We start from the raw sequence: 25676 nt of genomic DNA, 5'->3' as shown, positions 1-25676 counted from the left end.
GATTCTAGAGAAAGTGGTCTACTCACAGCTATATTCATATTTTAATACTTTTGATATTTTAGACACATTCCAGTCAGGCTTTAGAACCTGTCATAGCACAGAATCTGCATTGCTCAAGGTCACTAATGATATATTATTATCGTTGGACTCAGGATCACATGTTGTTCTAGTTTTATTAGATCTAAGCGCTGCCTTCGATACGATTGACCATGAGATTCTTCTCAACCGTCTGGAGTGTTGGGTTGGTGTCCAGGGTACAGCCCTTCAGTGGTTTGTTTGCCTCATATTTAAAAGACAGGACAGTTGCTGTGAATCTGGGAGACTTCTCTTCCACATTGGCCCCTTTAGTTTGTGGTGTTCCTCGGGGGTCGATTTTGGGACCATTGCTGTTCTCTCTGTAAATGCTTCCTCTAAGCACTATTTTTCGGAAGTATAGTATTGCTTACCACTGTTATGCCGACAATCTCCGGGGTTTTTTTCCTGTGAGATAAAACCTGTTCGCTGGACAGAGTACAGGAATGTTACATTGACATTAAACTTTGGCTTTCTAGCAACTTTCTCCAATTAAATGAGAGTAAAACTGAGGTTTTGATTGTAGGTTCTCCCATCTCATCTACTTTTCCTGATCATTTAGGTTCCTTGTCCTTAAAGATTGAAGATCATGTAAAGAGTTTAGGGGTAATTATGGACTCATCTCTAAATTTTAATAAACAGATTAGTGCCGTTGTTAAAGGTAGCTTTTTCAACCTGAGATCAATTGCTAAAGTAAAGCATTTTCTATCCAGTGAGGATTTGGAAATTGTGGTTCACTCTTTTATCTCATCAAAGATTGACTACTGTAATTCTCTATATATTGGTCTCCCCCAGACTGTGCTAGTCCACCTACAGTTAGTGCAAAATGCAGTAGCAAGGCTTTTAACGGGGGTGAGAAAGAGAGACCATATTACCCCTGTACTGCAATCCTTACATTGGCTTCCTGTTAAATTCAGGATTGAATTTAAAGTTCTCTTGTTTGTCTACAAGGCCCTATCAGGCCTTGCCCCCCAGTACATCAGGGATCTTATTATTCCCCACTCTCCTTCTAGAGTTCTCAGGTCCTCCGACCAACGGCTTTTAAAGGTCCCTCGTTGTCATTTAAAATCAAAAGGAGATTGTGCTTTTTCTGTGGTAGGTCCCAAACTCTGGAATAGTCTCCCATTCCACATGAGGTCAGCTCCATCAATTGCCACTTTTAAGTCTTATTTAAAAACGTATTTATTTTCCTTAGCTTTTCAATAAGTTATGTTTGCTTTGTTGTATGATTTTAATGTTATCATTTTTGTAAAGCACTTTGGGGCAACGTCTGTTGTTTGAAAATATGCTATATAAATAAAGTTGCTTGCTTGCTTTGGGGGTGTTGATGGACTTGATGGACTCGATCGACTCCATCTGTTTTTTGATCATTGATCATTGTTCTCTAGTCACTTGTTTTTAACTTTGGGATCGCTTCAGCAAGCATTTGCAATATATTCCAATAATATATTCCTGTAATATATTCCACCTACAACGGCAGGCATACACTGCACATATTTATTTATTTTAAATATAGTACAGTCTAAAAATGTGATGAAATTTGATGAAAATATATCCTCACATTTCCCAACGCATTTTGTTATATCTTTATCAGAGGAGACATCTCTCAAACTGCCTTTGATGTTTTGAGTTGCTAAAAAAGTAGACCATCAAATGGGATTGTCATTCGGCAAACCTGTCAAAAGAGGACTCGCCAATTCACTGGCAGTGCCACAATAACACACCTACACCACGATTTCCCCTCACCCAGCCTACTCAAGAATGGCATAATGATATGTCGCTGCTGAAATTCTTTCTTTCAGAAACACCAACGCGATTTCCTCCCCTTATTTATCTCAGCGTCTTCTCCTAAGATGGCTTTGTATCCGACAAAGCTTCTGCCTCACACATCCTAGCCTGAGGAAAGGCTCTTATAGTTATGAATTGCAGCCTTTTTTGGCCCAGTGTGGGCAGAAGACTATGATTCAAAAGAATGGGTGATGATGACAGATTAAACAAGCGTGTTATGGAGACAGAAAGCGTGTGAGAATATCAAAGTGTGTGTGAACATCTGTGTGTTTTTGTGTTGTTTGCAACTGCCACCAGATCAGATCAAAGTAGATGCCGGAGATAGAGCCAAAGGGAAAGAGTGAGACAGAGATCAAATCTGTGTGAATATCGTGTCTTGCTTTGACGGATAAATAAAGAGGTCTGGCTATAACATAAGCATAAACCATCTCCCCTTGGCTCAAATCTGTCTCTTGCAGTTTCTCTCTGGCTCCTTTTCATATATAGATGCATGACTCATATGGCCTGCTGCAAACTAGAGCAAAGTTCAATGATAATTCAGTTGAACAAGCTAACATCTCCTCGAGGTCATGCTTGGCCCAGATGTCTCCTCGGGCTTAACACCTGTGCAAAAGCACCCAGTTTGCAATTCACGTACACCTCTACCATTCGCATGGGCCTTCCGTGGGAGCCGGTTTCTGACAGCTGTTTCCATCACGTAACCTTGATGATGTGCTATTCATCAAACCATTAAGCACAAAAGACCTTTATCTTTATGAGTAACCCAGTGCAGCTGCCGTGCAGATGAATAAAATGGAATTTATTTGAACTATGCACCATTCCAGATGGCTAAGTAATAAACATAAAAACTTTGGTCACGAGTGCTTTACAAAAGAAGATGGTCATTTCATTGCCATCATCTAGTCAAATGTCAGCATTGTTGCTGCATTAAATTGATCAATAGTGATTATTAAAAAATATATATTATATTAAAAAACAAATCATGGTTTCCACCCAAAAATTTATCAGCACAACTATTTTCAACATTGATAATAAGAAATGTTTTTTGAGCACCAAATCCACATATTTGAATTATTTCTAAAGGATCATATCAAGTGAAGACTGCAATACATATTTAAACATTTGAACATATTCTTTATCAAGAACTGGGACTTTACTGCTTTCTGTGCAGGTATCTCGGTGTGGTATGATCTACATGGAGCCTCACATGCTGGGATGGCGGCCTCTGATGCTGTCCTGGCTCAACACTTTGCCATCAACTCTGAGCTCCATGCACAAAGACCTCATTACTGGCCTCTTCGACCGCATACTGCCTGCATCTCTTCAGCTCATCCGCAAAGGCACTAAGGTACAACTGTAACTGTGCTGCAGATAATGAGCGAGTGCTTTCCCACTGAAGTAAAGTTATCTTTGATATTAAGAGAAACAATTGCACACTCATTGAATTAATATTCTCCTCCTGTTAATTACTGACAAATTATTTCAACCCGTTCCCTATTCTCTCAAGCTAAACAGGACACCCAATTTGGGACATGATTGAATACTGTATGTTTGTAAGTTTGAATGATTTTTGCTTTAAACATATCAACATGAGTGCAGTCATACCATGAATGGTGTACTTTTTCAAAGTTACAATTCAAAGTGTCCATTATTGCACAGCCAGAATACTGGAATTTAGTTGGCAGAATTATTTACTCAAATACATTTGCATAATGATACTAATTGACAACTTTCCAAGTTGTATATCTCTCTTATACTTATACTCTCATTACGTCTTTTATGTTAAATATTTTTCAAATCTCAATCTCAAATCAATAGTTTGTGTTCATTCATTTATAAATTACTGTGCACTTTAGGGGACATGGTGCTGGAAAAAATTTCAACTTTTACATTTTACAAGAAACTTGCAAAACCATTAAAATATATTTTTTCCTCCCACCTCATATCATTTCCATCACCATTTTTTTTAAAATTATTATTATAAGAAGAGCTGTAAGAACTAACTTCAACTTGTGACCTCTTGTCATAGAAATGCACTGATACTACAAAAAAGACACTTAAACAAAGACATTCGTTTTTTATATGAAACATAATTATCTGGAAAGGAATAGGAAAGAGTCTGGAAGGAATAGGAAATGCATGTTCTCAATTAAGTACAGGCATTACATACAGAATTTCCTTTCCCAATAATCACAGGCTTCTGCAGTTAAGGGTTCTTTTGTGCTTACATGCTTGGATTGTGCTCAGAATGGGATAAAGCGCTAATTATGTCCTTTCTTTTTTTTTTTAAACACTTTCCTGACAGTCCTGTTTTGTCTCTTATTGCTAACAGTGCACTTTGGTTATACAGTTTTTGTCAGACAGAGTAGAGCTTTCTTCTGCCACTCATTTGCTGCTATATTTCTTCCCTTGTTTGTCATTTTTTGTCTAGCCATTATTGAGCTATTATTTATTATCTCATGTTGTACCTTTAAGATAGTTTTGTCCAGTATAATAGCACACCACCATATATCTTGCCATGGGTTCTTGGTCCGGACTAATGGAGTGTGTTTTGTGTGGGCATTCAGGAATTATCTCCCACGTCCAACACGAGCCTGGTGAGGTCTCTGATGAATCTGATGGACTGCATGATGGATGAGTTCAGAGAGGATAGCCAGATGAAAGGGGTGAATGAAAGAGATGTCTGCTCCTGGCTTGAGGTGAGGAGATAAAATGTGAAAATAAGACCAAATGTAGAATGTTGGACACTTAATGCACTCAACGCTCACAGCTTTGCCTATGAAGCCGAAATTGATCCACACTTCTGCTGAGCCCACACTGAGGCAGTTGGCAAAAAACCAAGCAAAACATCTTAGCAACCACATAACAATGTCCTTGCAAGGATCCACAACGCATTAGCATCATGGCATTACGTTTCACATAGGCACCACTCACATTTTCATCATTTGATCTAATTGTGATCAATCGTTTTGTGCAATATTTTACATTAATTAATTGTTTATACAATATATCTGACACATATACAGTGTTCAGACGGTTATGAATACAGAGGAGAGATACCTTATACTGGATATAGTGTATCTCAAGGATCTTTTCATTTGTTTGAATAATTGGCTTTCATGGCTAGTGAATCAAAATACTTGTTTAGTTTCACTTGGTCCTCAAAGCATACTAGGGTCTTTTTTTCTCCAGTTTGGGTGTTTGACTGCAAATTCATCATATTAATTGCTTCTCACAAATGTCTTCTCTTTACTGCCCTGAGGGGTCATATCTTAAGCCAAAGGCAACTTTTGCCTTTTTTTGTGTGTTGTCTGACTCTGAAGTCTGTCAATACTGTCTGCATTTCTCCTCTAAAGGTAATAATCTTTTTCCACCTGCTCCTCTGAGACGGAGATCATATCAGTGGATCAAAAAGTGCCAACATAGACGGGGAGTCTCATTGATTAGCTGCTAGTACAGGATCAATGCTTAGAAAATCTCCCTCCTCCCAGATAGGAATGACTTTATTTGCCGCCTCTCAGTTGGTCATCAGAGTATTGCACAATCTTGAAGTTTTTTTTTTTTTTTGGTTTTTTTGCCAAAGGAGCACAAAGCATTTTGTCTCAAATCAATGATGGCAATGTTTGTATTGATTGTCATTGCTGCAGCAGATTGATCTTAAGGTGGAATTAAGTTTGTAAAGAAATATTTATGAATAATTGATTGGATTAGTAGCTGTGGGAAGGTCAGCAGTGGTTACACAGCAACTGAGGAAGTAAAAAATTATATTATTTATGGAAAAACTCAATATATGATACTAAAAATGGACTTATCAGACGCCAACAGTAAGATTTTACTGAGCTGTTTGTTAGTCAAAATACACTACTAGCTTTGACTTCTCTTACTGCATGAAAACATACTTTTTCTTTCTTCCTGTATAGGGCATATTTGTTTTCTGCCTCTTGTGGTCAGTCGGGGCCAGCTGCACTGAGACTGGACGGGTAAAGTTTGATGGTTTGGTAAAGGAGATGCTGGCAGGTGGCCTCAGTGAGGAGACGCGCACACAACATGGAATCTTGGAGCATGTGGAGCCTCCTGCCAAGCAGCTGACAGTGCCTTTACCCACTGAGGGCACGCTCTATGAATACCGCTTCCTCAAAGAGGTCAGGAAGTTTCTTTAACACATTTGAGTGGATATGTTGAGAGAAACAGATTGGGCTCTTTTGGGAAGTTTTTTCCTGTTCCAATTTTTTTAGGGTAATTAGGTAGCTGACATGAAATACTTTTGGAAAACTCCTCTACTCCATCTAAATCCATTTTAACAGCTTACTGATCATTTAAAAAAAAATAAAGAACCATCTAAAAAAGTATTTATTGAGGACAAAATGTGATAATCTTTTGTGTTATCTATATTATCTTCACTTTCCTGCAGCTTCTTATTCCTTCTCAGAGATGTATCTCAATCTAGCTTTCTAGAAAGCATTTGTGCAATTCTAATATTCAGCCTGATTTGGTATTAAAAATGCCATCTTGGCTTGATCAATATTTAGAATACATACAAAGTGTAAAACCAACCTCTTAATTTCTGGAACTTGAGGCATGTGGATTTGATTATTTCTCTTTTTCATCCTGAAATACTAATAAGAAAATCCACTCTCTGCTCAGGAAGCACACTCTCCTCATCCCGAATGAGCTAATCTGTCTTGTTATTTCTTAGAAATCACAAGCTTTATCTCTGTGTAATAAAACTTCAGGCATAACCTGGACTAATTTGCCAATTTCATGCCTCATTAAATGCTGAAAATGTCATTTATTAGAGAAGAAATGGATTATCCATTGCTTACATTTTTCTGCTGTAGATAAAAGCCTTTTTTTCTGAACAGACAGGAACATGAAGTGTATATAAGGCTTCTACAAAGAGTGCATCATTACATTTTTAAGGGTGCCATGATGGTGGAATTGGAAACACTGCGGCATTAATACGCACTGTAGTTTCAGACAGCATTGAAGGACAGAAAAACAAAACTCCAAACCAAAAAGCTAACAAGAATATTTATTGAAATTGTCTTTCATAAAAATGGTTTACATTAGCAATGATACTCTAACAGGGTCCAGGCAGATGGGAGTTGTGGACTGAGGAGCTGAAGGATTTCCCCCCTATCCCCAAAGATGTGCAGTTCAACGAAATAATTGTGCCTACGGAGAACACTATACGCTACACTGCTCTAATGAAGCTGCTCATCACTCATCAGAAGCCCACCGTCTTTGTTGGCCCCACGGGGACTGGCAAGAGCGTCTACATTCTAGTGAGTGTTTCAGCGCAGTTTTTACCACAATGAATACCAGTCTCCCACTATATTTAGAGTAGGATTGTCAATCAATTACAGTGGAAATGAAGCAGTCAGTCAAGTTAACATTATTTAGTAAATGGATTTCCAGTCTATTAAAAAATTATATAACAAACACGATAAATGTAACCATTTAAAAGACAAAAAGATTTTTTGCTATAGCTTTTGTAGCAGGGGCGCCGCCATTTTGCAGTACTACAGCCTGTGACGTCACAGGGTTGGTTGTCTTGCCTGAGTTCAACAGATACAACAGTGGAGGACAGATAGTGAAAGATAAAGATAGTCAAAGATGGAAACGGGAAAGCCACAGCGCATCAGAAGACAAAAGGGAGGGTCACTATTGCATTGCTTCTGGATTTAAAAATGAGTTTTACAGTGTTAAAGCAAATGGCAAAAGAGTCCATTTTCATAAACTGCTGCTGAAACGGAGAACAGTACTGCTTCACTTCCTAAAACACATTCAGACAGAAGTCCCACTGCCTCAAAATTTCCATAGTTTTACTTGGATATAGAATATGTTGCAAAAATTACTGTCAGAAATGAAAATGAACCACAATAATTTTAATTACCCGTTTGTCATTCCACAACATGCAGAGATGGTTAAAAGCTAATGCAAATCGCTAAATAAATATTTCTTACCATGACTCCACATTTACCAATCAGTACTCCATACGATGAATAATCTCAGAATGTTATCCTCAATTCCGTCATCTTCATTGCCATCATCTTTTTTGATCCATTTGCATTCCATGCAATAAAGTTTTTTAACCAACTTCACTGCTTGAGGCCTGAATTATTTTTGTTCACCTATTTTACTTGCCGACAGATATTATGAGTTTATCTATTAATAGTAACGATTACAGCAACTAAATGGACAAATCAAAGACCAGAATCTAAACATTAATAATATTCATTATGGAGCCAACCAACTCTGTGACGTCACAGGTTGTAGTACTCAAAGATGGCGGCGCCCTTGCTACAAAAGTGATGATAAAACATATTTTTCTCTTTTAAATGGTTACATTTATCGTGTTTTATATTGTGCTTTATTTCACCTTTAATACTGTATGTTAATATTTTAACACATTTGTTTTTATATTTAATTGTACTAAATTAACACATTCAATTGGCAGTTCCTAATTAAGAATATTTTGTGTGTTTGGTAATATACTTTATATAACATTATTCAACTATAACATTTGTTGAATTGAGTCTCACCTTCAACAGATAATTTGCTTTAAACAGAATATTCTGTCATCATCTTCCCACAGTCCTGCCACTCGAAACTGAGACTTGCTGCTTGAGACTTTTTGGGAACATAAAATAAGTGTACTTAAAAGTATGATATATTTAGTCAGCATTTGAACTCTTGTCCCCTGCCCACTGACTGAAACTGTCCCTCTGTACTAACAAGTCTTACTAAAGCAATAAGCTCCTTGAAGCTCCGCTCCGCTTCGTGCCTAACAACGCCCCTTAGCTGTTCTAAATTCACTGTAAAACATAGCTTCAGGGGGCTTACTGCTTTTATAAAACGGTTATTCCATAAAAATATTCATTTTAATATTTATTTTATTCACAAAATGTATTCATAAAAATTCATAAAATAAACACCAGCTACAAAAAATATAACGTTATAACACATTTATTCCTCTGCCAAGCAATGTAGTTCCAAATAGGTTGCCAACCAACACATGCAGCAACCGGCAGCAACAAAGAATCACAAATGGCAGCTACGCAGTAATGCTAATGTAATGCGGTCACAGGTGTATGTTTGTTGAGAGTAATTTACAACGGCTTCGAACAGCCAATCAGAATCAAGGACCGGAACTATCCGTTTATAAACTTACATAAAGGTGTCTTTTGTCTTTTGGTCTTGTATAATCTCACCTATGACACCAAGTGAGTCAGGACTTCCACTGGTGCCTCTGCTCAAAAAGGAAAAGAAAAAAGAATTAGGTGCACAGCAAACCGGTCTCTACCCACAGCTGAGCATAAAACATCTTACTTGATTTTGTACATCTGCACACTAAGGGAGACATGTCATCAGATTGTTATGGATGAATCAATGGTTTCAGACCAACTGTGGCCCACTATACATGTATCTCAACCTCTTTCCACACTCATATTTTGGTCGGTGGTACGTTTAGAAAGTGACTCGACTGAAGATCCATCTGCCAAACAGCCTCATCTGTTACTTGCATCATTCTGATTTTGTTTAAATACACCTGTGGGATCAATTTAGACATCATATGTTTGAGTAATGAGTAATGTTTGTTTAAGACATCAATATAATCTGAATCACCAGTTATTTCAGTAAAATTGATAGGATTATTCATTCTTTATACTCACTTACCCACTCACTTCATGTCTCTGCTTCCTCTTTCCTCTTCTCCTCTTTCTTTCTTTTTCCCCCCACAATTTCCCCTCATGAATCTTTGGCAAAAATGTGAAAGACTCTAAAAGTCTCCATGTTGTGAGTGTGAAATGCCTGCAGGTGCCAATGACTTCATCACCCTCATTTAGCACATGAATATTAAATCATCATTTTTCACACTCTGCCACATTGCTCTTTCGCAGAGTTGCAAGGAATGAAAGAGATTGTATGTGTCATGCACAAGTGGAGCAACTCACGTTCTCCTCAAGCTAAAACGAATGAGCTCTCTGAAATGTGCATAGATTTACATGAATTAGTTGACACATGGCTGATCCATAATAAGAGCTTTTATGTTGGTTGTGCATGTTGTTGATTTTCATCCTTTAGGTTAACTGTTGAATTTATTGGGATTCAAAGAGATCCATATTGCTTTTTTTTTTTTTTAGCTTGTTTTAAGTTATTATATAAGACACAAGCATAATTATGTCAGGCGCGAAAGTTATATAAAATCATTTCCTAGACTGATTTCCTTACAGCATCTTTTATAATGGTAGTGACAGGCTAAGAATAGAAAGACTGTTATTATTATCACTTCTAACACAGGATGAAAGTGTTCATGAAAACGTGCATGCAACATCTGTGCTAACTAGAGCTAATTAAGTGTCTCTAAATCCCCCACAGGACTTTTTGCTGAATCGTCTGGAGAAGGATGTGTACAGTCCTCTGTTGATCAACTTCTCAGCCCAAACAACAGCAGCGCAGACCCAAAACATTATTATGTCTAAACTTGATAAGAGAAGGAAAGGAGTGTTTGGTCCTCCCCTGGGAAAGAAAATGGTATACTTTAAGCATCTTTGTATAACCCTTTTTTTCACTGGAGAGGATATGATTAAATCTTATTCAATTTTTACTGAGCAATTCTTTAAAAAATATTTATGACTTTAGTTTGTGACTAAAAGTCTGACTGTAACTTGAAAACTAGTTCTTAATTGCCTGAAAATTAAAATCTAAATTAAATGAGCATGTTCCCCTGAAAAACAAGTTCACCTGTATTTAAAATGGCACATTATCTTCCAACATTCAAAATGACATTGACATTAGTGTTAAAAACATTTTAGTCCTGTCATTTTTTTGTTATTTTTTACTTTAATTTGCCTTTTGATTACTTTGATCAGGTGGTGTTTGTGGATGATGTGAACATGCCAGCAAGAGAGACCTATGGAGCCCAGCCTCCAGTGGAGCTCTTACGACAGTGGCTCGACCATCGGAACTGGTATGACATGAAGGACTGCTCCATGATCAGCTTAGTGGACATCCAAATCATGTGTGCCATGGGTCCGCCTGGTGAGTTCATGTCACTTATAAACTGTATGCTAATACCGTTTTTATTCAAGGCAAATGCAGTTCAAAGAGCAGTGTTCAGCAGGGTTGTTATTGTTAACTAAAACTAAAGCAAAAGCTATTCAAAATAGTTTTCAGCAATGGAAATAAAGCAGAAATCAGAGTTTCCGCTAGAAAAAAATGGTGCCGGTCAAAGTGACCGGCAGAGATTTCGTTTTCCGGACATGTTGATGATATGCCGGTCAAATATTGCCTCTTAATTAGTCAAGTTGAGGAAAACTGGAGGCAGGCTATGTAACTTAAAAAAATTACATAATCAGGCCGTATAGAATGCAACATGTTTATTAGCCTAACTTTCAAATAGACGGAAAAAAAACATGAACGTCCGATTGGCGTCAATCAACGCCAATTGTTTTTACTATGGTTTCACATTCATAGTTTAACAAACCAATCCCCCTTCCCAACATAAAATATCTGAATATCTCGCGGTGTAAATAGCCGCATTTCCATTACAGATTTGCGCAAATGTTTTGCGCTATTATCTAAATATCAATAAAAAAACTATTGCGAAATGACGGCGTTTCCATTAACCGATGTTATATGCGACTAAACGTCCTTTTTTCTCTCACGATAAGTCATTTAAAAAATCACGGCAACAGACGTTGGTTTATATAATATCACAGCCACCGCATTAGACATTATTATTATGATTAATGGAAGGAGACGTGGCATGTTATCCAAGCATTAATGGCAGGGAAAGACCCTTGTAGCCTACAGCGAACGACACATAAGGAGTTTCTGGGTGTTTCGCCCTCATTTCTGCTCCGAGGTTTTGATTGTGGCATTTATTTGAGATTTAGAATCCAGTATTCCTATAGGCTAATTATTGTTTCTTTTATGAATTTAATAAAGAACTGTCTCGTATTCTGTCCAAACGATCCATGTAGGCTACTTTTGTCCATTCGTTTTTCCTTTTTTAACCCGTAATTGAAAAACGAAAAATGAACGGTTGTTGTATTTTTAAAACGCAAAATTGAACACCAAAATTTTTATTTGAACTTGCTACACAAACTGCTGCGCAAAAAAGTAAATACCGACGCATTTTCTGATTTTTGTTTATGACTTTTTGCCCCTTTATTAAACATTTAAAATATTCACAAATTAATATGGAAAACATGTCGATTTTACTGGTTTTCAAAGGCCAGATTAGAACCTGGAATTGATGTTTTTCCCGCAGTTCTGAATGAGAAGAGCCATTAATATTATATTGTTTAAGTGTCGGCTAAAATCACATCTCCATCTCCGCTGTTAAGCAGATGCGCTTTTAGAGAGAAATGCACCTTTCATACGGATTAGGTACATAATCAGAAGGTATTAGCTTTCGATTCGAATTTGTTCGTTTTAAAGTGGACATTTCAAGCTTTAGACTATATTTTGTTTCAGTTCTCACGCTCCAGTTTATGGAGATCATGAAAGTGCGTCTGATTGTTTTGTTTTATTTTACAAAAGCACAACGTTTTCTTGTTATTGTGAGTTTACACAAATAAAAGTAGTTGAGAATAATGTATTATTATTTTCTGTATGACCAGAAATGATAGAGTATTTTAAGTTGTCCTCCGTGCCATGCAGTGCGCGCTCCACACTCAGCTTTGTTCCTTTTTTGCATAAAAGCGTCTTCTAAATATAGCTTATTAAATGTTATAATATAATAAAATAATATAAAATTATTATTATTTGCGTAGCTATACATGGACCTCAAACAAACCGCGTCTTCTAAGTCAGGTGACTGCAAATGCGCAAAAACTGTTTACATTGCAGCTTTGCGAAATATTCCTTTTTCGAATTGCCTGAAAAACCACCTCATGCGAGCATAAAAACGTTCTTGCGATAAACGGGAGTTTTTGCGAAATTAACGTGTTTCCATTGTGCGTATTTTTAATTCACAATTTCAATTTGCGCAATTTGAAGGGTTGCCTAATGTTCTCCGCAAGGCGACTTCGCTGCTTCGTCTTGATCCGATTCTGCTTTTTCTCCGGTGGTGGTGGAGCTGTCTGGACATCTGAGGCTTCAGGCGTTCCTGATTCACCATCGTGAATCAGATTCTAAATGTCTGGCCTCTGAAAAAAGCTTTTACGGCTAGTCTGCCTGGGCCTGGCCATATTTGAAACGTCTCACTCATTCGTTCGTTGTTTAGGTCTATATTACAGCCGTTTTAGGCGTGCGCTTTATTTGAAATGCAGCATGCGATGTTGTTTAATAACTTTCAAACGGTAGAGCCTGTTCCTTTATAACATAGCCAAAGGTCGGTGTATTTTTGTTTTATACATTTTAGGCTTATTCTCAAATTCAGATTGTGTTAGGGGGGCGGGATTATTGGGTCATTTTAATCGGACAATTTGACCGGAGAGATTTAATTTTGTCGGACATTTCATTTTTTTTCCGGCCAATGTCCGGCAATTACCGGACAACGGAAACCCTGGCAGAAATAAAATAAAATATATATTAAATGAAAATTAGAAATGGCAACTAAGTCACAGTAAAACAAATCTTTCAAACTTTAGGAGGCCAATAGTACTTGCATGCAACTTTAAGATTGCAGCAAAGGAAGCCACAAGTCTAATGTTTTGAACAGTGTATACTGGTCTGCTTTAAATTATTTGACATGTCCATTGTCATGTGCAGGTGGAGGTAGGAACCCTGTGACTCCTCGCTTTTTGCGCCACTTCAACACTGTGACCATTAATGAATTTGATGACAAAACCATGTTCACTATCTTCTCAAAAATTCTGGACTGGCACTTAACTATAAGGTAATGGTGCTTCATACCAATGTGAGTAATAAATAAATACATTTTTTAATACATTTCCTGTTTTTACCTGCTTTCAGATTTCCATTTCCCAAACTGTTTGCCAGCGTCACCTCTCAGATCATCAATGCCACCATATCTGTGTACCAGGAGGCCACTAAAAACCTCCTGCCAACCCCAACCAAGTCCCACTATCTCTTCAACCTTCGAGATTTTTCACGCGTCATCCAGGGGATCTGCTTATCACGGCCGGAGACTGCAGACGACCCTATGGCCATCAAACGCTTATGGGTGCATGAGGTAACTGCAAACACAGTTTTATAGGCCATATCATAGTAAGAAAGCTAAACTGATGTTGAAATATCCTCTCATGCAGGTTCTGAGGGTGTATTATGACCGCTTAGTTCATCCGTCTGATTGTGCATGGATGGTGGGCTTCCTGCAGGAAGTTTCTAAGTCTCATCTGAAAGAAGACTTCCATCAGCTCTTCAAGCATTTGGACAGTGATGCAGATGGGCTTGTAACCGAAGATGACCTTCGGAGCCTCATGTTCTGTGATTTTCACGACCCCAAGGGTGAGGACCGCAACTACCGGGAGGTGGGTAACCCCGAGAAGCTCCGTCAGGTGGTGGAGACCCATCTTGAAGAGTACAACAATATAAGCAAGGCTCCCATGAATCTTGTACTTTTCCGGTTTGCCATCGAACACGTTTGTCGCATCTCCCGAATTCTCAAACAGCCCCGTGGTCATGCTCTTTTAGTGGGAGTCGGAGGGAGCGGCCGTCAGTCGTTGACGCGCTTGGCCGCCCATATGGCTGAAGCCGAACTCTTCCAGGTGGAGATCTCGAAGAGTTATGGGGTTGCAGAGTGGCGTGATGACCTCAAACTCATCATGCAAAAATCGACATCTGGGGAAACTCATGGAGTCTTCCTTTTCACTGACACCCAGATTAAGTTGGAGTCATTTTTGGAGGATGTGAGTAACTTGTTAAACACTGGTGAGGTTCCCAATCTCTTTGCCGTAGATGAGAAGCAGGAGATTTGTGAGCGCATGCGTGTCTTGGACCGTCAGCGTGAACGTGATAAGCAGACGGACGGCAGCCCACTGTCTCTTTTTAACATGTTTTTGGAGCGCTGTCGCAGCCAGTTGCACGTGGTACTGGCCATGAGTCCTATTGGTGACACCTTCAGAAGCCGCCTGAGACGTTTCCCGGCTCTCATTAACTGCTGCACTATTGACTGGTTTCAGGTTGGTGTCAATGTAAAGAATGTAAAGTGTTATTTTAGTGTAATTGATTTACTCTTTTAGTTTTTATACATATTTTAATTTTTATACATATTCATATTTTAAAAAAGAGTAATTTTATTTATTTCTTATATATTTAAATATGTAAAGTCACCTTTATTTTTATAGCGCTTCATATCTTTCTTAATTATGTAAGATAGTACTGTGTATTTAGTTACTAAGGTAACTAAATGGGTTAAGGTTAGATTTAGGGGTAGGTTCAGGGTTATTACCTAGTTATTACCCAGTTACTGTATTTACTATAATAAGTACATAGTATGTACAGTACATGCGGAACATGACTGTAAAATAAAGGTCTACTGAAATTGTTTCAAAGCATCTTAACAGATTTAAACAGGAAAGTAACAGAATTAATGCTGTGTGCAAACTTCATCAAATTTGAGATCAAATCTGCGATATGTGATAAAAGTGTAATGAATCCTTATGTTCCAAAAGAGCTGGCCAGCAGATGCACTGCAGGCTGTGGCGTCTCGTTTCCTGGAAGATGTTGAAATGACGGACACTACTCGTGAAGGCTGTATTAGCATGTGCAAGAGCTTCCACACATCCACCATAAATCTCTCTGCAAGTTTTCTTTCAGAGCTGCAACGCTACAACTATGTCACACCAACTTCCTATTTGGAGCTCATATCTATGTTTAAGCACTTACTCCAGCGCAAAAGATCGTAAGTCATTCTGGTCTGAGAGGCTTTACATTAGAATCATTGACTGATTAGGTTTTAATAATTAGGTTGTGTCACATTTTGGCACATTTTCACATTTCATTCACATTGATGGTATCTGTTGTTACAGTGAGGTCATGAAGCTGAAGAGTCGTTATGAGGTTGGTCTCCAGAAGCTGGAATCGGCCGCCACTCAGGTGTGCACAATGCAGGTAGAGCTGGAGGCCCTTCAGCCTCAGCTGCGTGTGGCCAGTAAAGAGGTGGAAGAGATGATGGTGGTCATCGAGCGAGAGTCTGTGGAGGTATCCAAGACAGAGAAAGTGGTCCGTGTGGATGAAGCAGAAGCTAATGAGCAGGCGATGGCTGCCAAGGCTATTAAAGATGAATGTGATGCCGATCTGGCGGTTGCTGTGCCCATTCTGGAATCCGCATTGGCTGCTTTGAACACACTCACACAGCAGGTTGGAGGAAACTGTAATTGAATAATTATTCTTACTTTATGTTCATGTTGCATACAAATTGTATTCTAGCCTAGCGCATGTTTGCATAGAAAAACTATGGAAAAGTAGCGCAGTGGAATCCAAAAGCACATTCTGTGTGAACTGACCCAGCTTTCCAGATGAAGCGTTCTTTAACAGACTTGGACATGTAGGTGTGCTGTAGTTGTACAATCAGTATTGTATAAAGCGCCAAATAAATAGTTGACTTGACTTTTGCAGAACGTGCCATGCTTGCTGTATTCTTGCATTTTACACGGCTTTGACCAGCGGATGTCGCTAACGTGTGCTCCGCTGCTTTGGGCATGCATAGAAGTAATGATTACGAGAATGTTTCTCAATATTACAAGAAAGTTTCTCATTATTATGAGAAACTAAGTCATTATTACGAAAAAATTAGACCCTAGTGAAAAATAAATATACTAAAATGTATTTGAAATACATTTATTTTATGCTAAGTATACTACAAATACATTTATATATTTATGTACTAATATAAATACCCTGCAATTGTACTTTTAGTATACTAAATTGGTGTACTTTAAGTCTGCTAAATTTGCACTTTAGTTATCCGGAAATAGTGCTGAAGTTCAACTAAAGCTATACTTAAGTATATTTGACTGTGCTAAAGTGGAACTATTGGCTCTATGCACGATTGCTTCCGCGTTTTGTCTCAGCCCGCCCAGTTACATCCGGTGCTGCGTCAGAAGCCGTTTTTGCATTCGGTGGAGATAATGGTAAATTACACTCGCTGTTTGCAAGAACTTCCAGCCGTTAACGTGAATGATGTTAACAGTATTGTGAGGCAGTTAGCTGTCACACCTAAGAATAAGAAAGAGAAGGGCTTTAAATTATATATTTCGAGCTACATCGACAACTTTGAGGGTGAGTATTCTCTCATATCATGCAAAATCCGACTAGCGAATTGGTTTCTAAAATCGTTGTCCCCGTTTCTGAGAAAATGAATTTTATGAAAGTTTTGCCGCTAGTACACTTCGCTATAGAACGCGCTATGCGGAAGTAAAGACGCTGGCTGAGATTCTACCGGAAATACGTCAGCAGTGTTCGTGCATAGAGCGTATTGCAAGTAAACTTTATGTACACTTTACATTTCTTGCATTTAAAGACTGATATTATACAGTTATCATACTATCCTTACTAATAGAGGTATTAAACACATTTTAAGGCTTAATATTAAGAAATGTGCATTGTGCAATAAAGAAGTACTCCAAATAAAGTTTAATTATTTATATCAGTAAGTCTCAAGCAATATGTCAGTAAATATGTTAATAGTTTTTGTAGTATACTTAGTATGAAATAAATTTATTTTAAATACATTTGGGTGTAGGTTTTTTTATGGGGTCACAAGGGGTCATTATTATGAGAAAGGTTCTCATTGTTACGAGATTTTTTCCCTGAATAGTATAACATATAAACTCATTATATGAGTATCATCGCCCAAAACATTAAACCATAAAACCATCATATATAGCATTATGAAAAACTTTACTTACGGGTTGTGATGCAGATGCTGTCAGATTCAATACTGTTGGCTGCTTCATCTTTCAACAAGTTTCTTTGCGAACTCTCCATTACACTGTGCCTCGCTGATGAAACAAAATGCTCCAAACAAACATATAATCCTTCAACGAGATCCAGGACGGCATTAAAATAAACCATCCATTTGTTTTATTAAAAATAAATGCTTTGTTTATAATGAGGAGGTTTTAAACTATGAAACTTGCAGGATGTTTTGATAGTAAAAAGACCTCTTATATGTCAAAAGATCAAGGCAAATTTGATTTCTCGTCATGTCATGACTCCTTTAATATGTACTTTTTAAACTATTGCGTACCATCGATTTTCAATGAATCAATCTCTACCACCCTTTGTAGGATATAACTGTGGTTAAAGCCATGAAGAATCCCCCAGCTGGTGTCAAGTTGGTGATGGAAGCCATCTGCATCCTGAAAGGCATAAAACCAGACCGTGTCCCAGACCCCTCAGGCTCTGGCAAGAAGGTGGAGGACTTCTGGGGCCCAGCGAAGAAACTGCTAGGAGATATGAAGTTTCTCCAGAGCCTTCACGAGTACAATAAAGACAATATTCCAGTCAACTATATGAGCGTCATCCGCAACAAATACATCACCAACCCAGACTTTGTTCCGGAGAAGATCCGCACGGCCTCCGCTGCTGCAGAGGGGCTCTGTAAATGGGTTTGTGCCATGGACTCCTATGATAAGTGAGTTATAGCTAAACTAAAGGTGCGGTCACATTAGCCGAACTTTGCAGGCAATAAATGTCCATTGTTTATTGTCAATAGTGTAGTGATGAATGATAGTGAAAAGTCACTTTCAAACAATGCAGCTTTTTGTTCATCAATGCAGAGAATTGGCTACAAACATGTTGCAAAATATTAAAAATTCCTGATCACAAGGATTCCTATTGAAATAATTGAATTACATCATCAAAACATTCGCTAAATAATTGTAAACGTGACCAGACCTTAATTCATAATTCAAGACATGAACAATAAACTGGATTTTATGTGGGTCTCCAAGAAATTTTTATTTTATATTTCATTATATATATAATATTTTTTGTCAAGAAACTTTTTTCTTTTCCCTTTCACAGAGTAGCAAAGGTCGTGGCCCCAAAGAAAGAGAAGTTGAAACATGCAGAAGAGAAGCTTAAGGTGGCCATGGAGAGCCTCCAAAAGAAACAGGCTGCTTTGAAGGAGGTCCAGGACAAACTGGCCAAACTACAGGAGACCCTGGAAGCCAATAAGAACAAAAAGGCTGACCTTGAGAATCAGGTAGGCAGAGGACAGTAGTCACAAAAAAGAGGCTACGCAAGGTTCTCACAATCAACAAACGGTTTGTTACTGTTCCTGAACCTTTGTGTATTACACAATGTTCAACTATTTTTCTGACATTCTTTGTAACCTCTCCTCCAGTGCAGCCCAACCCTGTTGAAAATGTCCGCTCCTTGCAGGAAGTTTGTTTATTTAGGAATTTAGTTTGTGTTTTTACATCAAGAGGAGTTGAGGGAATGTTTTCCTTTTCTTCTTTGTTTACTTTCCTTCAGATCATTTTTATGTTCGAACTTTGAAGTTGTATGAGTGAAGCCTTTGTTTCTAAACCCACACAAAAACACACAGGGGCATACACGCACACACGCACACACACACACACACACACACACACACACACACACACACACACACACACACACACACACACACACACACACACACACACACACACACACACACACACACACACACACACACACACACACGCACATGCACTGTTCTCATTTGTCTGTGGAGACTGCCTGTCAGTTTAGCGCGTTTGGGTAAACCAAGCATCACCAAGGCCCTGCTGCCGTTTTCTGCCCTATTTCACTTCCTTTCATGTTCCTTCTTCTTTTTCCCCCCCTTCTCTCCATGTTTGTAATTCAGGTTGTCTATTTTCCCTATTGGAGGGTAGAAATTGTTTATGCCATGCTCTCTCAAGCATGGCCAGAATCAAGGCACTTGAATGCACTGAGGAAAACCTGTTATGCTGTACCTGAAGCTCCACTGGAACGGCCTCTTTTAACCCTCTGGGGTCCTTCGGGTCCAAATGGACCCGAAGCACTTAAATAAAAAAATGTAAAAAATCATAGCTTCATCGGAATGGTCCGAGATTTGGTGACTTTGTTGGTACATGGTATATGAACACCCCCAAAAAATGGGGACAGGATTTGAATAGTCTAAGTGGTTGTAAAAAAAATAGTCACACTCAGGACCTTCGGGTCCAAATGGACCCGCCATAGGAAATGAATGGGAAATTGGCAAAAATGTGAAAATGCAGAGTTTTTTTGTGCGTACAATCTACAAATCAGCCACGATCCAGAAAAAAAGCACACAACAGTAAAGGGGTGAATCTATAAAACATCAAGAGTGCAAAACAGACACATCCACAAACACACACACACAAACACACTTTTATACACATACACACTAATAAATTCAGATTACAAAAATCTGTTTTGAATTTTTAAAAATCACAGCTTCATCGGACTGTTACGAAACTAGGTGACTTTTATGGTATTAGGTATGTGAACACACAAAAATATTGAGGTCATGATCCAAGCATGCTAAGTGGTCGTCACACTTCTGCTCTTTGGTCAAAATGACCCCCATAGGAAATGAATGGGAAATTGTCAAAAATATGAAAACACAGATTTTTTTTGTGCATACAATCTACAAATCAGCCAGGATGCAGAAAAAAAGGACTCAACAGTGAAGGGGTGAATCTCTAAAACATCAAGAGTGCAAAACAGACACACACACACACACACACACACACTAGAACACACACACACAAATACACACACAAATGAAAGCTAATTTTAGGAAATGTGTGAAATGATAGAATAGCCTATGTAAATAGTATGCAAATAATTTAAATATATAGTTATGATATTTAAAACACTTTTTTTAATTTTTCTATTTTCCATTGTTTGATAATAATTATACTTTTACTGTTATTTTAGTTTTTTGATCATTATTTGATGTTACCAGTTACTCTTCATTGAATTTGTTCATTGAATTTTCAGTTACTGTTCATTGAATACTGTTCATTGAATTCAAAATGTTTATTGTGAAAGATTAATAAAAATATTTGCATTTGCAAAAAGAATTGCATTTTTATTAAGTTAGAATTAAGTTAAAATTAAACATTGGGTAACAAAATGCTTTCCATTTGTTCTCTTTCTAATGCAATGTTCAGGTTTGATTGTATTATAAAGTAAAATTGGAACTTCAAATTACCATTTAAACCAACCAAACAAACAAAAAAAAAGACAAAAATAGTCTTTGAGAATCTGTTATTATATTTTTAAATCAACAACCTCAAAAAAAATGGGCAAATATGTGCAAAAATCACTAGAATTCGCAAGCCTTTCTACAGAGAGCTGTAAATCCACTAGTGGTAAAAATGTGCTATTGCGTGATAAAAATGCTCAGTGTGTCCACCTGGTGGCACCCATCTCATTTCAAAAATTGCTTTCATGAGGCCTAGGCTTGACTCTAAAATGAAATACAGCTTTAATAAAAAAAATAAAAAAATTATATATATATAAAAAAATTCTATTATATTCAATGGGAAAAAATGGGTCATAATTATTGCATAAATATTAATTATAAATCATAAAATTATCTCAAAACACCAAAAAAGAAAAGAAAAAATATTATAAAAAACAAGTAAAAAAAAAATTTTTTTTTATTTTTTTTATATATATGAATCCCGCCCTCCGGGTCCATTTGGACCCGAAGGTCCCAAGTGTGACTGTTAAACGAAGGACCCCAGAGGGTTAAACTGTTTTCACACTTTGGGATATGAGTTGGAAAGACCAGGAATTATGGAGGAATTCATCTCAAAGACAATAAAGTGCCATGATGCCTGATGCACCAATGTCACATAGAATTAGTGAAGTATCATCACAGGAAGCGAGTAAGATGTTTGGATTGCTGTCAGCTTCATGCCCTAGCGCTGAGCTTCTATCACTCTGCAGTAGCTGTGCAAGCTCACTCTGTCATTTCAAACAAAGATTGATGTTTCTCTAGTGCCAAACTGTGGTTTCAAGGATCCATTTATCTGTTATGATGAAAGAGGACCTGCACTAGTGGATCAGACATTCTATTAGATGCTTTATTTGGAAGGATGTTTGTTTAGTAAACATTCATTTCTGGTCACAAATTTTTTATATAAATGCAGTCATATCTGATCTGCCTTTTCTAAACGTATGAGTAGCTGATTCTCTTTGAATACAGATGACAGCCACATTTAGCCTGCTGTATCTTTGATGCCAACACCTGTTTCTGCCTGTTTTTAAATGGTGACTGGCCTTTAGAACTGGCCTTTAATGGTACATATCAGGGAATAAGTGTGTTATAATATTGTTAAAAATTGTTGTGCTGCTTGATATTTCTGTGGAAATTGTGACTTTTTTGTCAGGATTCTTTGATGAATAGAAAGTTCAAAATAACCTAATTTATTTCAAATAGAAATCTTCTGTAACATTATAAATGTATTTACTGTCACTGTCACATTTGATCAGTTAACTGTGTCCCAGCTGAAAAAACGTATTAATCTCTTTTAAAAAACAATTCTGACCCCAAACTTTTGAACAGTAGTGTATGTCTGTGTAACTGTCTGTACATCTCCCCACTCTTATGCATCCTTTTAACCTCCTTATTTTCCTTTTGTTCTTTTTCTGTAGGTGGAGTTGTGCAGTAAAAAGCTAGAGCGTGCAGAGCAGCTCATTGGTGGGTTAGGGGGCGAGAAGACCCGCTGGAGTGAGACTGCCTGTGACTTAGGCGAACTCTACAACAACCTCACTGGAGACATTCTCATCTCTGCTGCTATAGTGGCCTACCTGGGTGCCTTTACCTCCAGTTTTAGACAGGTGTGCCAACACATAAAACAATCCATTTCTCTTGCTAATCCAAGTGCTTATCAACCCACATTGTTCATATCAATAAAATATCAATAGCAACATAAACTAAAATCCATTACTTTTATCAACTATGTAAATGCATCCATAAGTACGCAAGCACACATAATTCAAATCTTCAAGCACAAGGATTAAAGATGCAGTCACATTTACCGTTGTCTGCAAATTTTTATGGGGGAAATCCAGTCATTTTAGACAAAATTTATGCGATCTAGAATTTCGTGTGAAAGGCCAAAGATTTCCCCATGCAGATTTTGCAACAGGTTCAAGTTGGTCATTCAGATTCGCCACACTGATCAACAGAAAGCTGTTTAGTTGAAAGTGACTCTGTGAGCTGTGCTTCATACTGTACATCGATACACTATTGACAGAAGACATTTTTGCTAATGTGACCACACCTTTATTCCCTTATTTGTAAGATTGCACAATTTAACAAAATATTTAAATTTACTGTTAGTGAGAAATTACCTAGCTAACACTAACAAACAAAAAAATTGAATATAATGTTTTATTGTCCAAAGTAAAATCCTAGCAATATTTTACAGCGCAGGAAAGTCTATTGAACATTGAAAGACATCTGGGACAGGGTTTGTTTGGCTGAAATGTATTTGTCTCGTTTAGTTTTCCATTACTTTTCAGTCTATGCACTATAATGTGAGTGAAATTCATATTCATTTTCAGTACAGTTTATGCGTCTCAGGTGGAACGTTACTAAAATGTTTTTGATATCCTTCTATAGACATTATTTTTACACATTTGCCCTTGTCAGCTGGTTACTCTTAACAACAGAGCAGAGTCCATAAAAAATGAATGAATTCAGTGAAAACACTTTGTACAATACCCGGGATTGCTATGGTGAGTTGAAAATAGCACTCGGGGAGCAGGGAGTAGTTTAACTTTAATATTTCCCCCTCTGTGAAAGCAATATCTTTTCTCCCAACAGAGGGTTTTTTATATAAGCTTTCGAGCAGGTACATGACACACAGCTTATTACCTTTGTGTGCACTATGTCTTTATTGGATTTAAACTGAAAACAAAGATATAGAAGTGATAATAGTACAGTCCACAGTACTATTATTAAGTTGAAACTAACAGATAAGGTTGAATCTATGGATCTGTGTTTTCAAATAGGATTTTAAACTTCTTACATGTATCAGTAGACTAACCACTCGTCAGTGGATGTTTCTGGATTAAACTGTCTAAAGCAGCTGTGATCATGTTGTCTTTCTTGAACCATATGTGTGTTTCTGTGTCTGATCTCTACAGCGAGCTACAGAGGAGTGGATTGACACATGTAAGACAAGAGGAATTCCTTGCTCCAAGAACATGTCACTGATGAACTCCTTGGGTGAGCCGGTGAAAATCCGTAGCTGGACCATTGCTGGCCTCCCTTCAGACAGCTTCTCCGTTGACAACGGAATCATAATCTCGTGAGTTTTTTTTTTTTTTCCAATATATGTTACTTTAAATTCGACCATTTTAGAGTGGCATTTGTATTCGATATAAAATCAGACTTATTTTAGGAAGTTTCAGGTTTAGGAAACCAAACCATTTTCATATTTTATGAGATTCCTTCCAGCAGCATTTAAATGCAACTTTGATGAAGTGCAACAACAAAATTCTCACTATTCTCACTAGTCAGTCACTGTAAACATATTTAATCTATTTCACACTTCACACTGGATTGCACGTATTTAATTAAAAATGAAAGATAGTACATACTAGATGTGCAGGAGATATAGATTATAGCAATACCACAGTTTGGACAAAAATGTGCATGGATGTACTGTATTGCTGTAACGGATCAATACAGAAAATACAACTTTTAGACACATGGTAAATACTACTATTTAACAGTAGTAGTGACCTTTGAATGAATTGTTCTTGAGTTGAGGAATAATACAACAAAAGCAGATTTTTTTTGTTGAAACATTTTGTGATAATATTCTTAAATATGTGACCTGGAAGTTATTAGAAAACTGTCAATTTTGGATAAGATGGAGATGATTTGTCATGGACAGGAAACTCTTGTTTGTTGAGTATTAGTGAGATGTTTGTTCTCTGCAGTAATGCCAGGAGGTGGCCACTGATGATTGATCCTCAGGGCCAGGCCAACAAGTGGCTGAAGAACATGGAGAAATCCAACAGTCTCCATGTCATCAAGCTCAGTGATGGCGACTTTGTGCGCACACTAGAAAACTGCATCCAGTTTGGCACTCCAGGTGAGAGGTGACAGCTTTTAAACACGAGGACAACAGAATTCAGAAAATGAATTTAAAGCAAAATTAAAGCAATTTTATAATACTCATATCACTGCTCGGACAGGTCATTATCAAGCAGCATGGCTGCTTTTTCTTTCTTTTTTTTTTCTTCTTTTTTTTTTTGCCAAGGGAACAATCAAATTTAAGAGTATTCGTTTTGGTCTTATCAGATGAATCAAATGCAAAAATCAAAGATATAAACAACAACAAAACAAATAATAAAATAAACTGTTCTCACAGGTGCAATACCAGTATTTCTCCCCAGGGGTCCCCCTCCACCATGAAAAACAAGCACACATCACAGTTAGATCCAAACCAGTGCATGTTACCTGTTGATAAATGTACTCATTCTCTCTCTTCCCCTGGAGCAGCATAGTGGTGTCTTGTACATAACGCATTAAGCCTGAAAGCACAAATTCCAGCTAATTTTACACTCTTGAATGCAGAGGAGACCCAGGGGTGGACCCAAACCGCAACACGAGATACGCAAATGAGCCAAGTAATCTTGCCTTAGGTGCCTCTGTCTTCCATCCTCAGCTCCTCCTCATCGGTGTTGCTCTGGGATGAAAGGCAGCTGTGTAGGCAGGCCGGTGCTTAGCTGTCTTGTGTGGATTGTTTTTTTGTTTTTTTACCGTTCACCTCTGGAATTTGCATTGAGTTTATTTATTCATTTCTTTTATTTCTTTCTTTTCCTGTTGCATTCCTTCAATTCCCACTTCTACCTATTTTTCTTGTGAG

The 25676-nt window shown here is 37.6% G+C and overlaps 1 protein-coding gene across 1 annotated transcript in view; it reads left to right on the top strand.

Annotated features, from left to right (window-relative positions):
• dnah7 (dynein, axonemal, heavy chain 7) overlaps positions 1 to 25676 on the top strand; it is an 82528-nt gene that overhangs the window by 36632 nt on the left and 20220 nt on the right. Inside the window, exons 33-48 of the mRNA XM_082174894.1 lie at positions 3032 to 3208; positions 4428 to 4559; positions 5781 to 6002; positions 6948 to 7145; positions 10243 to 10398; positions 10737 to 10905; positions 13585 to 13711; positions 13789 to 14008; positions 14085 to 14957; positions 15450 to 15679; positions 15807 to 16137; positions 18069 to 18415; positions 18808 to 18988; positions 22444 to 22629; positions 23944 to 24107; positions 24745 to 24899. Coding sequence (XP_082031020.1) covers positions 3032 to 3208; positions 4428 to 4559; positions 5781 to 6002; positions 6948 to 7145; positions 10243 to 10398; positions 10737 to 10905; positions 13585 to 13711; positions 13789 to 14008; positions 14085 to 14957; positions 15450 to 15679; positions 15807 to 16137; positions 18069 to 18415; positions 18808 to 18988; positions 22444 to 22629; positions 23944 to 24107; positions 24745 to 24899 — 3868 coding nt within the window. The remainder of the gene's footprint in view (positions 1 to 3031; positions 3209 to 4427; positions 4560 to 5780; positions 6003 to 6947; positions 7146 to 10242; positions 10399 to 10736; positions 10906 to 13584; positions 13712 to 13788; positions 14009 to 14084; positions 14958 to 15449; positions 15680 to 15806; positions 16138 to 18068; positions 18416 to 18807; positions 18989 to 22443; positions 22630 to 23943; positions 24108 to 24744; positions 24900 to 25676) is intronic.

Source organism: Leuciscus leuciscus (assembly GCF_965113295.1).
Source record: "Leuciscus leuciscus genome assembly, chromosome: 7".
Lineage (NCBI taxonomy): Eukaryota > Metazoa > Chordata > Actinopteri > Cypriniformes > Leuciscidae > Leuciscus > Leuciscus leuciscus.
Note: the sequence above shows the minus strand (reverse complement) of the source record. Positions and strands in the feature narration are given on the sequence as shown.